We start from the raw sequence: 14,076 nt of genomic DNA on the forward strand, positions 1-14,076 counted from the left end.
CTCAGACTTCAAATAAAGTACCATCCAGACTGCTTTGACAAGCGACAGTACAAATCCTTCTGCATTTAGCCTTATTACTGATGGATTTCTGGCATTCTGGCATGATTACAATGGAGCCGCCCACATCTGACCATGCAGTCCCACTCTTGTAGGCTGAACCTGCCCCACTGAAGCCCTCGTAGTTAATCTGTGACTGGAGCACTGTTATAGAGTTATCTTAGTTCACCAAGGGCCCAGAATAACACAAACAAACACTAAGATTAGTACCTAATTCCATTCTTTACAAGTGGATATGCATGCCTTTAGAGAGTCGCTGGTGATAAAATCGTATGTGACAATGTATGCGTGTGTGTGTGTGAGTTAGCAGTTGCCAAAGAAGACAAGAAGACAGCTTTAATAGCCAAAAGACACACTGTCCTAGTCCCTGCTCTAAATTTATGTGTGCCTTTGTCAATTATCCAACCTGTGAGAGTTGTGGTCATGCCAGGTTAACTGAGCTTACACTCAGACACTCAGAGGCTATTAACAGATACTATCCCTTGGTAGGCAAATCCCAAATAGCTATTTTTTTGTGTTGATCTCATTCCATGAAATGCATGAAAGTGAAACCTTTCAGTTTCCATAAATTCATTTTCATTTCAGTTTCATTAGTTCACCCTATTCAATTTCCAAAAAGGCATTTTATGTAATGGCATGCATCTGTTGAAAAGCTGAGGTGGTTGGACATCAGAGTCAAAGGTCACTAGATCTCCACTGCTGGTTTTCTCTCAGCTCAGTTAGCTTACAAGCTAATCTCATCATCCCTGAGCCCTAATGCAATTAAATCGGATTCTTTCCCTCACACACTCCCATTCATCCCCAGGATTTATTGTGGCTCATTGCATAAGAATGATTAGGTGCTGTTATCTCAACATCAAAATATTTTCCCTCTTAGATGTGGTGTTTTCGAAAGGCTATTAAATTCCCAGGCTCACTCTGAGGTGCTGGAAGGTGGTGGACTGCATAGCACATGTGATCAGAAAAATCAAAAGGAAGCAAAGACTATTACTAATATTTTCAGTTTTTTTTGCTAGTGCAATGACTCATGTTCCTTTGATGAAATCTTTGGAGGGAATGACTTGACGTTTCTGGAATATGATATAATTACACAAGACATGTTGAAACAAGATTTATTTAGGTTTATGTGTTGGTATCAGTCAACCACTTTGGTCCAGACTGAACAGCTATTGGATGGACTGCCATCACATTTTGTATAGACATTCATGGTCCCCAGAAGATGAATCCTAATGACTTTGGTGATCCCCTGACTTTTCCCTTTTATAATGACATTGTCATCAACCTCAGCTGTACTTGGTGTTTAGTGCTAATTAGCAAATGTTCATGCATGCTAACATGCTAAACTAAGATTATAAACAGGGTAAACATTAGACCTGCTAAACATTAGCATGCTTAGCAGCTTAGCATATTGTCAGATTTTAGCATGCTGATGTTAGCATTTAGCTCAAAGTGCCGCTATGCCTGAGTACAGCCTCACTACAGCACCACAGCCTTATTATACACGTGATGTGAACCTATTAAAATTTTATGACTGACTGCTGAAAAGCAGACACAATGAAATCCTACTTGAAGATGGCTAACACACAGGGGATGGTCAAATCATGCAAGTTAAAAACTTGTGTTTCATGACGGACCAACCAAAAAATGAAAATTCAGAAATCTTTAACCATTCTGAAGGTCTCTGGTTGATATCACAGAGCCACTGTTGGATTGTACATTCAACATTTTCCTGCAGTATTGTCAATCTTTCATATGATTAATAGTAAAACCAAACCCGAACAGTGTCACACCAACATTGAAATATTCCACTCTCTCAATTGTTCCCTCATTTATATTTCTGCCTTTGTCAGCCTTTCATGTTTGCCTAGATGACAAGGTTATATTTGAATGGAAGGAAGCTTGTTATAGACTGACAATGTAGTATGGAGTATTTAGAGCCGGTTATCTTCAGAAACAGATTAAGGCTATTTCCTGGGCTGGACAATTGTAGAATTGTTATTGCATTGAACAGTCTACCTCCATGCTGACAATGAAACGACCTTGCTATAGTGATGCTGATTAATTGACTCAAGCCCTCAATTCATAAAGTTCTGTCAGTGGGAGAAGCTTCAAGATTTTTATTGTAACTGTGAGCACTGCTGATGAAAAGATTTTGTTATGCTTCACATCGTAACACACAGAGCTGTTAAAATGTATCATTCACAGATTTTTTAGTCAGCATCCATTTCATGCATTCAGTGAGCCTCTCAGGATTACACAGACAAGCAAGTCTTAACAAAGCCATTGATGCATGGAGAAGCTGGGTGGCTTGATGGTTGGATGCTTTATGTGTTACATGGGCAGAGCACTGTATGACCTGACTTGCAGAGTGCCAATATGTGTGTGTGCCCGGTACAGTGTGTGGATGTGACCTTGCCCAGGGGGGCTTCTTCATGAAGAATGGAGAGTATCTGTGCACGCTGGACTACCAACGCATGCACGGCACCCGCTGCAATGGCTGTGGGGATTTTGTGGAGGGTGAAGTGGTCACTGCCCTGGGCAAGACCTACCACCCTGCCTGCTTCGTCTGCACCATCTGCAAGTAAGACATCCAGTCTTTTCATGCCACTATTATTAGCTGATAAACCACAGATCAAACTGACGTAACTATTGTGAATTTCAGAAAAAGTGTAATTACATTGCAAAACAGACATTGTTTGCAATGAGCTCCAACAAGCAGTAAATTTGTCTGTTGGTTTGGAGAAAGTGCAGGCCTAGGGATGTGCCCATGTAAAGAAGACAAAAGGTCAATAATAACATAATTGGAGCATTTGAAGGGAAACATGGCATGATAATATCTCAGTCTTCCTGATTGAATTTGTAATAATAACATATCTGTGGCCAAAATTTACCACAATTTTCCACATTGTTTTCCATTACATTTATTTATTCTGATCAAAATCACTAGATCTAATTACATCTTACTTTTTTGCATTTGTGTATGACTTTCCAATACAGTGATAATTCAATTTTAGCTCAGAAACATGTAAAGTGATGTAAAATGAGACAAACAAAAGTTGAAGTCAAAGATGGCGGGAATACCAGCAGGAGTATATAGTACCATGCTGTATGTCACATCTGTGTCGTAAAAACTAAATGGCCTCCTCATATGGACAGCATTAACACACGTGCACATCATCAGGCCCTGTCATCTTTAGCACCATCAGACAACCTGCAAGCCACAGCTAATAAACCCTTGCACTTGCCACAGGGCCATAGTTCATGTCTTGTTGACCAATTGTTGATGTCATCCCGCTTGCAGACGACCGTTCCCTGCAGGGGACAGGGTGACCTTTAACGGGAAGGACTGTCTGTGCCAGTACTGTGTCGAGCCCATGTCTCCAGGACCAAAGGACATCCTGGGCTCCAGCAGTAAGTAGCCATAGACTAATAAACACATGCATACAGGGGACTGCACATGAAGTCATTTACTTTGACATGATGCTATTTTGGCTTCCACACAGATGTTTGCAGTAGAATTGAAAGTGTATTACTGTAACTGAAATCACGAAAGTTTTACAAAAACAAAAAGTCTAGAAAATTAAGCTTTCATGTGTGATTCATGTGTGACATTTAATGTAACTGTTGACCAGTCATTTCTGCTGTGATATTTGTGCTGTGAAGAATAATTTTCACATCAATCATCTTGCCCGCTCAGTATTAGCATAAACCTAACTAAACACCAACCAAAATGTTCAGATCTGTTCAAGACATAAAAAACTATAGTAAAATATATGGAATGGTGAACCTCACTACTACCCCTTAGACAAACATTGTTCAAACCCATAAAGCTTTGCTTAAAATTTTTGTAGTGTTTGAATTTTGGGGTAATGTGTATGAAATGTTGCACAAGATAGCTGGGATATTTCATTTTCTGCTTTCTTTTCAAGAGTTAGCTGAAAAGATTGATACTCTCAAGTCTGCATGTGTGATAGCAACTGATTAGCTTAGCAAAATCCCAACTTGTTGCTTTTACACCTTGGTGTTTGAACAGTGTAAACAAACAAAATACAAAATGTTATTGAGATTTGGAGGTGCTGGTAGGCAGATCTTGGTAACTCTGAGCTGAGCCAGGCTAGGTAGCTATTTTCTCCTGTTTCCTGCAGCCGCTAAGCTAACTAGCAGCTGAATATAGCTTAATTTTGAATATACAGATATGAAAGTGGTATCAATCTTCTCTAATTCTCAGAAAGATTACAAATAATATTTCTCAAAATGTCAAACTGTTTCTTTAAGAGGAAATAAAGGAGGGAAATATCAATTAAGTAAGTGTGTGTAAGGGTTTGTAGCTGGTGCTCCGCAACAGTTTCACATAATAGTACAGTATAGCAGAAAATTGTTTTTGAGGAGCTCTCCTGCAACCCAGTTATGCTTGAAGACTGAATGCTGGAGAGGTATCCATCAGGGAGTTCCTCCACCTTTCTTCACTTCTTCTCTGTAAATGCAGCTGTGTTCGGCCAGCCATGTTCCTTTATGAATAACACCAAGACAGATCTTGCTAAATAATGCATGGCCATGCATTTCCTTGCCTCTGGAAGAGGGAACGTGAAGCCCTCAAACCCCTGCTCTTCCAACTCCTGTCGTCCTCCCTCTTCTTCTTTTCTCTCTTTCTCTTCCTGTTCTTTCTCCCTCTCCCTCTCTCCCTCTCTCCCTCTCTCCCCCTCTCTCTCACCTCCACTGGTCTCTCTGTTGGCATTTGAAGAGCTTTTAGACAAGGTCACCTATAAATAAGGCATGCTGATTCTCCTCACGTCATCATCGCAGCCTCGTTATGCCTTACATAGTTATCGTCCCCTGTGGTTGCAGTGGGCTCAGTGTTGCTTTCATCCTCTATTCATTAAAGAAGAGATGACAAGAAGATTGTTCATTTAGAATCCAACCTCTTACACTTTTAGAGCCTCTGTATCCTACTTGGATATGGATGGAGCTTTTAGAGCCATGGTAAGAGAAATGTGGATGATAGAAAGAGGCAGCTGTCAGAACATTGCCGGTTACCCTCTATCACCACCTAGTGTCTTGGGTTAGATCTGACAAGATGTCTTACTCTTGGCATGCAATAATTCATCCCCTGGTTATTAATGTGAGCCCATTAAAGGCGTTGTTTTTTCATGACCTGAACCTTCAAGTAAGCATTAATTCAGTCTACGGGTATTTCCTTGCTCACTTTCACTGTATTTTCATGTAGTTTTTGTTGCAAGAATACTTACCTTTATGTGTTTTTAAACCATGACACTTTTGCTTTTCACAGATTGCGCAGGATGTGGTCGAGACATTAAGAACGGACAGGCTCTTCTAGCATTGGACAGACAGTGGCATCTGGGCTGCTTCAAGTGTAAGGCCTGCAACAAAGTGCTTACCGGCGAGTACATCAGCAAGTAAGCAGCGCACATATGCTGTAGTCACAGGCTACATGTTCAAATTCAGGCTTGCATGAAGTTCACATACTAGGATATTTCACTATCAAGGCCGTAGCACTTAAGTTTGTGTCTTCCCTCCCAGGGATGGTGCCCCCTACTGTGAGAAGGACTACCAGATCCATTTTGGAGTTCAGTGTGAGGCGTGTCATCAGTTCATTACAGGGAAGGTGCTTGAGGTAAGACACACACCCAACCAACACACACACAACTGTTGCCATCTGACTGGCTCCCTAGCTAGTACAGGCAGATGTCTCTCTGTGCAGCTGAATATTCTTCTGTAAACTGACTATTAATATTGCACCTGGATTTTGTATGAATCCTGTCTAAGGTAAGTTTGAAAGAGTTCTAAGGGAACAAATACTTTCACTTGATCTTGAGTCATTATGTTTATTCAACAATTAGAGGAGATGGATTTGCAACATATACCTCAAGTAAAGTTTTGTGTTATGTGGATTTAGATATTGAAGTAAGTTCACAGTTAACAAATTCTGGTGCTCAGCTGCAACATCTGCATTCTGCTCCCCGTAGAGACAGAGGATGTTGCATTGGAGTGAAATTGTGAAATACAGTTTGATAATCTCCAGTGTAATCTCTTCAGCAACAAGCCAAATCGACTTTTGACATGACTGTATTCAACTAAAAGATTAATTCGTAGCAGATTTTTAGGTCTCTCCAACTCTGCCTAAATACACATGCTTGCACACACTCAAACAAGCTTGCTCTGCCACAAATTATATAACTATTACATAAAACACCTAATGTGATCAGACATTTAGGAAGTGATCATTATTCATTAATACTGTGTGTTACGCAGCTGTTATGAAACTCTTGTTAAACTTTATTAACATTGTCTGGGTTGGGTTTATGTAAAAATGTTACCAGCACTTCTGTCCTTCACTCGGTCTCATTTCACTAGTCTCTAGTGAAGTGCTAGCCTGTCTGTTCTGCAGACAGTGATCCAATCAGACACTGAGTTATGTGTCATTTAATGGTATGAAAATGTCAATGCTAGCCAGCCAACCAGGCTTACATTAATCCACCACTAAGGCAGGCCTTTATGACAATAGGAAAAGGCCTCAGCATCACACCCCTGAGCTCCTGCCAATGGATCAGTGGGACCAAAGCCACACCAGTCTGTCTGATAGTCTAATCACTGACCCAAGACCCAGGTCAAATACTGTGTAGACATTGGCAGGTTTGCATATTGTCTGCTACTCTGGGAGTGCAATGTGAATTGCTCATTAATGCATTAATGTAGCTATTAAAGACAGAGAGAAATAGGCAGCATATTTAATGTCAACCTACACATATAGCATAAGTACCTTTATTATCCCTGAGAGGGAAATTCAGTTTTACAGTGTACATTAGGAAAGTATTAGGTAGGAGGTGCTATGAAGGAAGCTCTTGCTATAGCCACTCTGTAGATGTTTTTGATACAGTAAAATATAAAATGCAAATATTAGTCAGTGGTTCCATATCTCTGAGTGGCCACTTGCCTGTTGAAATGTTACTGAGGGTTGTTATACAGCAGGCGAAATTTCATTTGGTTATTTATCGCTCCCGGTCAAAGTCACACAAGCTTTATAATGGAGCACTCTGCATGTAAAGTACCACATCAGTGTGGATGGAGACTGAGCCACTGTAGCTGTGAGATCATTTTATTGCATTGCATTATGCAGGTTATCACAAAGAGGAACACTCAGATATTTGAAAGCAGGTTGACTGTGTCAAACTGGCAGGTGTCATGGTGGTCATAGTCGATATGAACAATCTTACCATTTTTGTACAGTAAGATTAAATTACTTGTCATTGTAATATACTGTCATGGATCATCACTTAAGCTCATCAGCTACTGAGGAACAGGCTGTTTTCAGGATCCTGTACAACATTTTCAGGGGAACATATTGACTCACAGCTGCCCAGTGCCACTGTTTCATCAACAGTTGTTCTTGAAAGAACGGAGAACAGTTACCAGTGCACATGGTCTGATGAAACACTCCCTTGCACTAACACAGTCGGGCTGTTCGAGGAAACAAATGTGGCTGAGAGTAGGTAGAACACTGGCTTTATTTTCAGGAAGTCACAGCACTGCTTCACTCACTTCACTGCAGACTTCATTGATCTTCATTTTCCTGTGATGTCAAGACTGCTTTGTTCGCTGTGTTTTCCAGGCAGGAGATAAGCACTACCACCCCAGCTGTGCGAGATGCAGCAGGTGCAATCAGATGTTCACAGAAGGAGAAGAGATGTATCTGCAAGGTGAGCTACATGACCTATATTTTCGTTACTTCCCTTTTGGTTATTTTCATGTTATAACTGAAATTGAAGCTCCTGTGTAGGTTGAGTAAAAGTTGAGTTTGAAATCCATTGGCAATGGGATTAAATGGGATGTTTAACTCTTATTAGTACAACAAGCATGCTAATATATACTGTATATACTGTATATATAGATTGGTAAAGAAAATGATTATTCATTGTGTGATTGTGTGTTATATCTGTGAATATATGTTATGCTGGTGACACTGTGTTGTGCATTTTTCCATGCTGTACTAAAAACAAGTTGGCTTTTAAATTCAAATTGGCAATTAAAGTGAAGTGCAGTGAAGAAAAGCTGAGTGTCTTAGTGGAGTGCTTGGCCATGACAAGCCAACAGAGGAGCTTTAATCCTCCCTCTATAAGTCTCTAAAACTCCACATAAGAGATCAACACCGTTAATCCAAAAGATCTTCTCTCATGTGGTGTTTTCATAATGATATTTAGAGAGCTCTCCAGTATCTCTTATTATCTCTTATAGGTGTTCAATTAGGTTGAGATTTGGTGACTGCAAAGGCCATAGTATGTGATTTGTGTCACTTTCATAGTGAAAATGTATATTTTTCTTTTAATTTGCCAAAGATAGGTTGAATTCCTGCTCACTGTCAGCACTATATTATTGAAATTCAGTCATAGATCAGCAGGCATAAACTCAACAATATGAAATGTTTGTACTGCAGACACAGACTCAAATCACAAATAATGTCAATAGTTGATCCATTTTCTATCAATTATTGATGGTGTAATAGTCAAAGCTGTTTTTTATTGGTTGCTACAGTCTGTGGCTAGAATATAAATGTGTTGTTGTTTCTAATTGTGAGTATTATCACCAATCTCATCAAGGTCAGTACGGTTAGTGCTGACAGTGTGTAGGGAATCTGAACTGTCTTTTTCATAATATAATTTTTCCTGTGTGCCTGTATACCAGATATGCATTAAGCAACACTTAATTTGCCCTTTACTTTGTCATCCAGAATGGGAACAAACTTTTATTAAAAAAAAGCAAGGAGTCTCATAAGTTCTGGACCACATTTAGTCATATGTGCAAGTAAATCATATATTGCAATAATGTGACTATACTTTATTTCCATAAGTAACATAAGTAATATTTTCACTCTCTGTCTTCCTACTCAGGATCAACAGTTTGGCATCCTGGCTGCAAGAACACTACCAGAACAGAGGAGAGACACAGGGAGCGGGTAGGAATTAGGGTGTCACTGACTCCATTGTCCTTCACTTTGTCTCGACTGAAAGCACCTTTCTGTTCATGTCTCATGACAGTGTTTTATCGAAAAAGACAGAAATTCAGAATATGGAACATGGGATTCTGCATGGGCTGTTACCACTCCCTTGCTGAACTGTTAAACCCTAACCTAGTGTGGTTTAAGTAATTTGCCTATTCAGGCGGTATTGCGTGAGTGTGTGCCTTGCATGTGTGTGTGTATAAATACTTGTTCGTGTGCATATTTACATGTGGACATGTTCGCTTTGATGTATGTGTGAACTGTGAGTCAGGCTGGAGAGGCACAACCCCTGTGTGATGTCCTGTGAACCCCCCTCTCCCTTCCTCCACAGCTATTGCCTCCGTCCCTCTTATTCCTCCAAAAAACAGAAAGGCAGGTACTGTATTCGCTATTGGCTATGAGATGGCATCATCCTGTGTTCCACCATATACTGTACATAGGACACGATGCACTGTATGCTGCCATCTGCTGGAGACAGCCTGCAGTGCCCTCTGTGTGTGTGTCATACAGAGCCATTCACCCTTGTCTATTAACACCTTAAACTACGCTCATATCAAAGGTGCATGAGACAAAGATGCGCACACATTTGGAGGAGCAGACACAATATCACAGATGACTAATTTACCCTTTCAAAAATCCCCATTTACCCATTAGGCGAAAAGCTTGTTTAATTACACCACATTCAGACCTGCTGCTGCCATCCAAACGATTCATTTCCCATAAACAGGCATGAGGTTCTTAAGAACATAAAATCACAGCGCTAAAGCACTCATTCACTTTGCAAATTTGCAAATGAATGAAGCAATCATGAAATGACATATTACTATTTCAGAGGTACTTCATGTAAGTCATGAAACATAAATATAGGGGTTGCAGCTCTCTCTCATCACTCATATAGTATAAAGGCCAAACGGTGTAATGTGTTTTGGGTAATAATCGTGGGTTATATGGAGATGGCAGGGGGCTGTGGATCATGGGAGACTGACAGCCTGACAGACGTCGTTGCGACTAATAGCCGCTTGTGTGTTTTCTTCTCACAGCCTACGAGGTCGTCGTCCGAGAGTATTTGTTCCAGACCTGGTTCAAGCATACCTGGCTCACCGGGTCACACGATCTATGTAAGATATGTCACAGACCTGGATGTATAAAAAGTTGTCAGTCAGTTGTTCTGTCTCTCCAGTCAGAAATGACCTTGCCTTTTTTTTTAATAATAACAATAGTTTGACTGTTGCTCATTGTTCACTAATAGTACAGTATTACAGTAGTAATCTCCCTTTACTCTTTTCCTTGTGTACATGTTTGTCTTTATTTGTCTCCCTAGGCAAAAGTAGACAATGAGATCCTTGATTACAGAGACCTAGCTGCTATTCCAAAAGTCAAAGCCATTTATGACATTGAGCGCCCTGATCTTATTACCTATGAACCTATGTACACCACCTCCCTGGATGAGAGAGAGGAGAGACGAGAGAGTGTGGGAGAGGTAAACACACAGACCGCATGCTTCTTTTCCTGCATGCACACTGTCTTACTGTCTGTCTTACTGTGCACATACAGTTCTGTACATTGAGAGAAATATTCTTAAAATGATCTTCTGTTTTGCCGTGGGATAAGTTTTCCTCTGGTACAACTTTTCCTCTTGAAAAAGCAAGGAATGAAAAAAGATTAAGGAACTCAAAAGAGTTGTCGCTGGTTGTGTGATATTTTTCGTGCCTTAATAAAAGGTTTTATGTAGCACTAAACTTCTTTGTCCCTTACAGCTCCACACTGCTCGGAGGGAGCGTTCCCCCTTGCCCGATGACAAGGTAAGATACGTCATTGTATGCTGATGATGATAAACAACCCTAAATTGAAAGGAAAGAACAGAGGCGTGTGTCATATAAAAAGGATCAGCCATTCTCAGTCCTGGGACGGAGTTGTGTTTTTAATAGGCTGTTAACACAATTATACTATGATATTTACATCTGGTTGTCTTAGCTGTTTTTCCTTGATGGAGCAGGCCAATGTTATTTAGATAAACTGACAAAGCTTTAATTAAGACTTGTTTGATTCTTCTCTAGTCCTCAAGAAACATGTCACCAACCCCACCCAGTGAGGTGAGCATATCATTTTGTCAATTTCACTCTCCCCTGTATGCAAAGTAAATGCTGTATATAATACATTCTTCCAGTGATTTGTGTAATAACCTTTGTGTGTGTGTGTGTGTGTGTGTGTGTGTGTGTCAGGGCTCTTATGACAGGAGGGAACGCATCCTCCAAAGATCCACAAGTCAGGGCTCCATAGGATCACCAGTTTATAATCGCCACGGTTACACCCCCACCTTGTCACGGTCACCACAGCATTTTCACAGGCCAGGTGCGTACTTAAAATGACCATTTTCTGTGTGTGTACATGTGTATTGTTACATTGTCTGTGATAAAATCAGCTATTTAGGGTTTTTATCAGGTGTATCGATGAGATCTTTACTGGTCAGATAGATGACAGTTGTTCAAACACTGTGGATGAGTTCACTGACCCTCCATTTTCAGGTTCTCACTTCTTTCCCTCTGATCTGTTTACCACTTTCAAGGGGAACTTCACCAAAATTGACTTTGGTTGGTTATGCTATTGATTTTCTTTCTTGTTATACTTTGGTTTGACATGATGAACAATCCCTCCTTTTGCAGAATAACAACCTTAAAGTCAATTTTGCACCTTTAACACAATTTCTCCTGGTCTTGCTATTCTTTCCATTGAAACATTTGATTTCAAAGTGTAATACTCCTTGTTTCTTGCTGTTCATCTTGAATACACCTTACTTCTCACTTTGGGTGTCTTTTATTTCCTCTTTTCGACATTTGATTCCTATATATCTTCCTTTTCTTTTATCCCTCACCTTCTCACCTTCTATCTCCTCCCCACATTGTCCACCTCTGCTGCCTGATCGTGGGGTTTTTTTCCCCTGTCCCCCAACCTCCCTCCCTGCAGAGGCTCTGACAGGCATGCAGAAGCTCTGCTCCTCCCTGTGCAGTAACAGTGTGGGCTCCAGAAATAGTGACTCCCGCCCTACCTCCCCTTTCAGACACCACTTCCTCCCCCATAGCCAAGGTAAGGGCCCCACTCAGTTCTTTGCTACCACCTTCCCAAAGGCAATCCACCATCTCCATCGTCACCTGGGATGCCACCTCCCCTCAATTTCCCATCTGTTATTTTGGGTCCATCGCCATTTCTCAGTAGACTACAACTGCCATCCCGAATGGTCAAACCCATGTTTAGTTAACCCATACAGCCAAGGCACTGATTCTTCACTAACACGCGCTCCCTCACCTCTGACTAACACAGCCTCTGCCAAAGTTACTGACAGGCTCTGTGTTTGTGTTTGCAGCTTTGCATGCACTGCGCCTGAGAGATACTAGTAATCCACATACAATATCCAAACTGACAGCTCCCTGAATGTTGGATGATGTGATGACTTTTTTGCATTTTCAGAATGAGTCTCTGGACTCCAGTAAACTGTAAGGCTGAGATAAAAAGAACAGTTTTGTCATATAAGTTTGCAGTTGCATGCTGAGAGGTATTCACTTCTTAACAGTCTAACAGACTTTATACTTCATGACTAATAACATATCTCCCAAGCATTTAATCTTGCTATTTTATACTCTGCTGGCTTGATTCGCTTTTGTACTTTCATCTTGTACATTATACAGCTCCATTAACTCCATTTATCAGAACCAAACAGAATGTCTCCCATTCGCTCAAAATTACTTCAACTGGTCCCGTTGGTCCCTGTGTGTTGCACCGTTCAGATTGTGGTTCCCCTTTAGTCCTGCTTATGTTCTGTTCTTGGTTGTTCTCACTGGAGGCACTGACCCGCCAAGTGGCCGGAGCTCCCCCCTTCCGCTCAGGCCTGACAGCCGGCCGGTCACCCCGCCTCTCTCTCAGACCCCTAAACATTTCCACCTCCCAGGTAGGAGCTGGAGCGCACCCTGTCACTGCTCGTCCCTTCTTTCTTTCTTTCTTTCTTTCTTTCTTTCTATCTATCTATCTATCTATCTATCTATCTATCTATCTATCTATCTATCTATCTATCTATCTATCTATCTATCTATCTAGCTATGGCATTATACTTCATTTGGGATCAGGTTTTGCTTTTTCCTCTCTTTCTTCATAACTATACAGATCTCTCACAGGAAAAAGGGTGACATTCAATATAATGGTGTTGAGATGTTAAAAATTGATTTTTAATTTGTATAATACAGGCCCTGTATACTCCGTAAATGTCTTTTCTGTCTGTATTTGAATATTTTCAGATCAAGGGAGTAACATCTACAGAAAACCACCCATCTACAAACAACACGGTACCTTTCCTCTTAAAGTATAGTATATTTTACTGTAAAAAGAGCAGGGATATCATATATATTCTAGGTGAGATCTATGTGATTCCCAACCAGGGGTAACACCTAAACACTACAAGTTGCAGTTATGTAAGAGTGCATGAAAAGTTAGCAAGCAAGCCTAGAAGTTTAAACGGGTAGCTAAAAGTAAAGGATAAAAGTTTGAAATCGCTAGCTACAAGTAATGGATAAACTGTTGAATGAGATTGCTAAAAGTAATGGATAAAAGGTGGAAATAGGTAAACATAACAAACAAATTGAAATTGTTTGGTAAAAGTCATGTGTACACTGTTGAATTAGATCGCTAAAAGTAATGGATTAAAAGTTTAAATAGTTTGCTACAAGTAACAGATAAATGGTTAAAACATTCAGCCTCACTGCAAGTGATGGAAGCACGATTGCTGACCAAATGAAGCTAAATACTGACAGTTCCATCATATGAAAATATAATCAGTGGTAGTGTACATTCGGAACATGACAGGTGGGAATCGATGAAGGGGTCTGACAGGACTGTGGGGATATCTCAGACCAAAAAGGTTGGGAACCGCTGAATAATTAATGTTATTGAGCTCGGCTCTTTACTGAAAATGCTTTTGTTAAACAAGTGAAACTGTGTATTCATCTAACCATGTAGTC

General features: G+C 40.5%; 1 protein-coding gene across 5 annotated transcripts in view; it reads left to right on the plus strand.

The window, feature by feature from the left end:
- Window positions 1–14,076, plus strand: part of ablim1 (actin binding LIM protein 1) — a 39,312-nt gene that overhangs the window by 19,681 nt on the left and 5,555 nt on the right. For 3 of the 5 annotated variants that reach the window (XM_022743667.1, XM_022743664.1, XM_022743666.1), the window contains exons 3-14: window positions 2,455–2,638; window positions 3,359–3,468; window positions 5,345–5,471; window positions 5,596–5,689; window positions 7,685–7,772; window positions 8,961–9,025; window positions 10,111–10,188; window positions 10,392–10,550; window positions 10,828–10,872; window positions 11,128–11,163; window positions 11,293–11,422; window positions 13,357–13,404. In XM_022743667.1, coding sequence (XP_022599388.1) covers window positions 2,455–2,638; window positions 3,359–3,468; window positions 5,345–5,471; window positions 5,596–5,689; window positions 7,685–7,772; window positions 8,961–9,025; window positions 10,111–10,188; window positions 10,392–10,550; window positions 10,828–10,872; window positions 11,128–11,163; window positions 11,293–11,422; window positions 13,357–13,404 — 1,164 coding nt within the window. Of the gene's footprint in view, window positions 1–2,454; window positions 2,639–3,358; window positions 3,469–5,344; window positions 5,472–5,595; window positions 5,690–5,749; window positions 5,842–7,684; window positions 7,773–8,960; window positions 9,026–10,110; window positions 10,189–10,391; window positions 10,551–10,827; window positions 10,873–11,127; window positions 11,164–11,292; window positions 11,423–12,034; window positions 12,155–12,908; window positions 13,014–13,356; window positions 13,405–14,076 lie in introns of those variants that run through there. The other 2 variants (XM_022743669.1, XM_022743668.1) reach the window with 2 other exon arrangements.

This window comes from Seriola dumerili, unplaced genomic scaffold, assembly GCF_002260705.1.
Source record: "Seriola dumerili isolate Sdu_G_001 unplaced genomic scaffold, Sdu_1.0 BDQW01000073.1, whole genome shotgun sequence".
In the NCBI taxonomy this organism is placed as follows: Eukaryota; Metazoa; Chordata; class Actinopteri; order Carangiformes; family Carangidae; genus Seriola; species Seriola dumerili.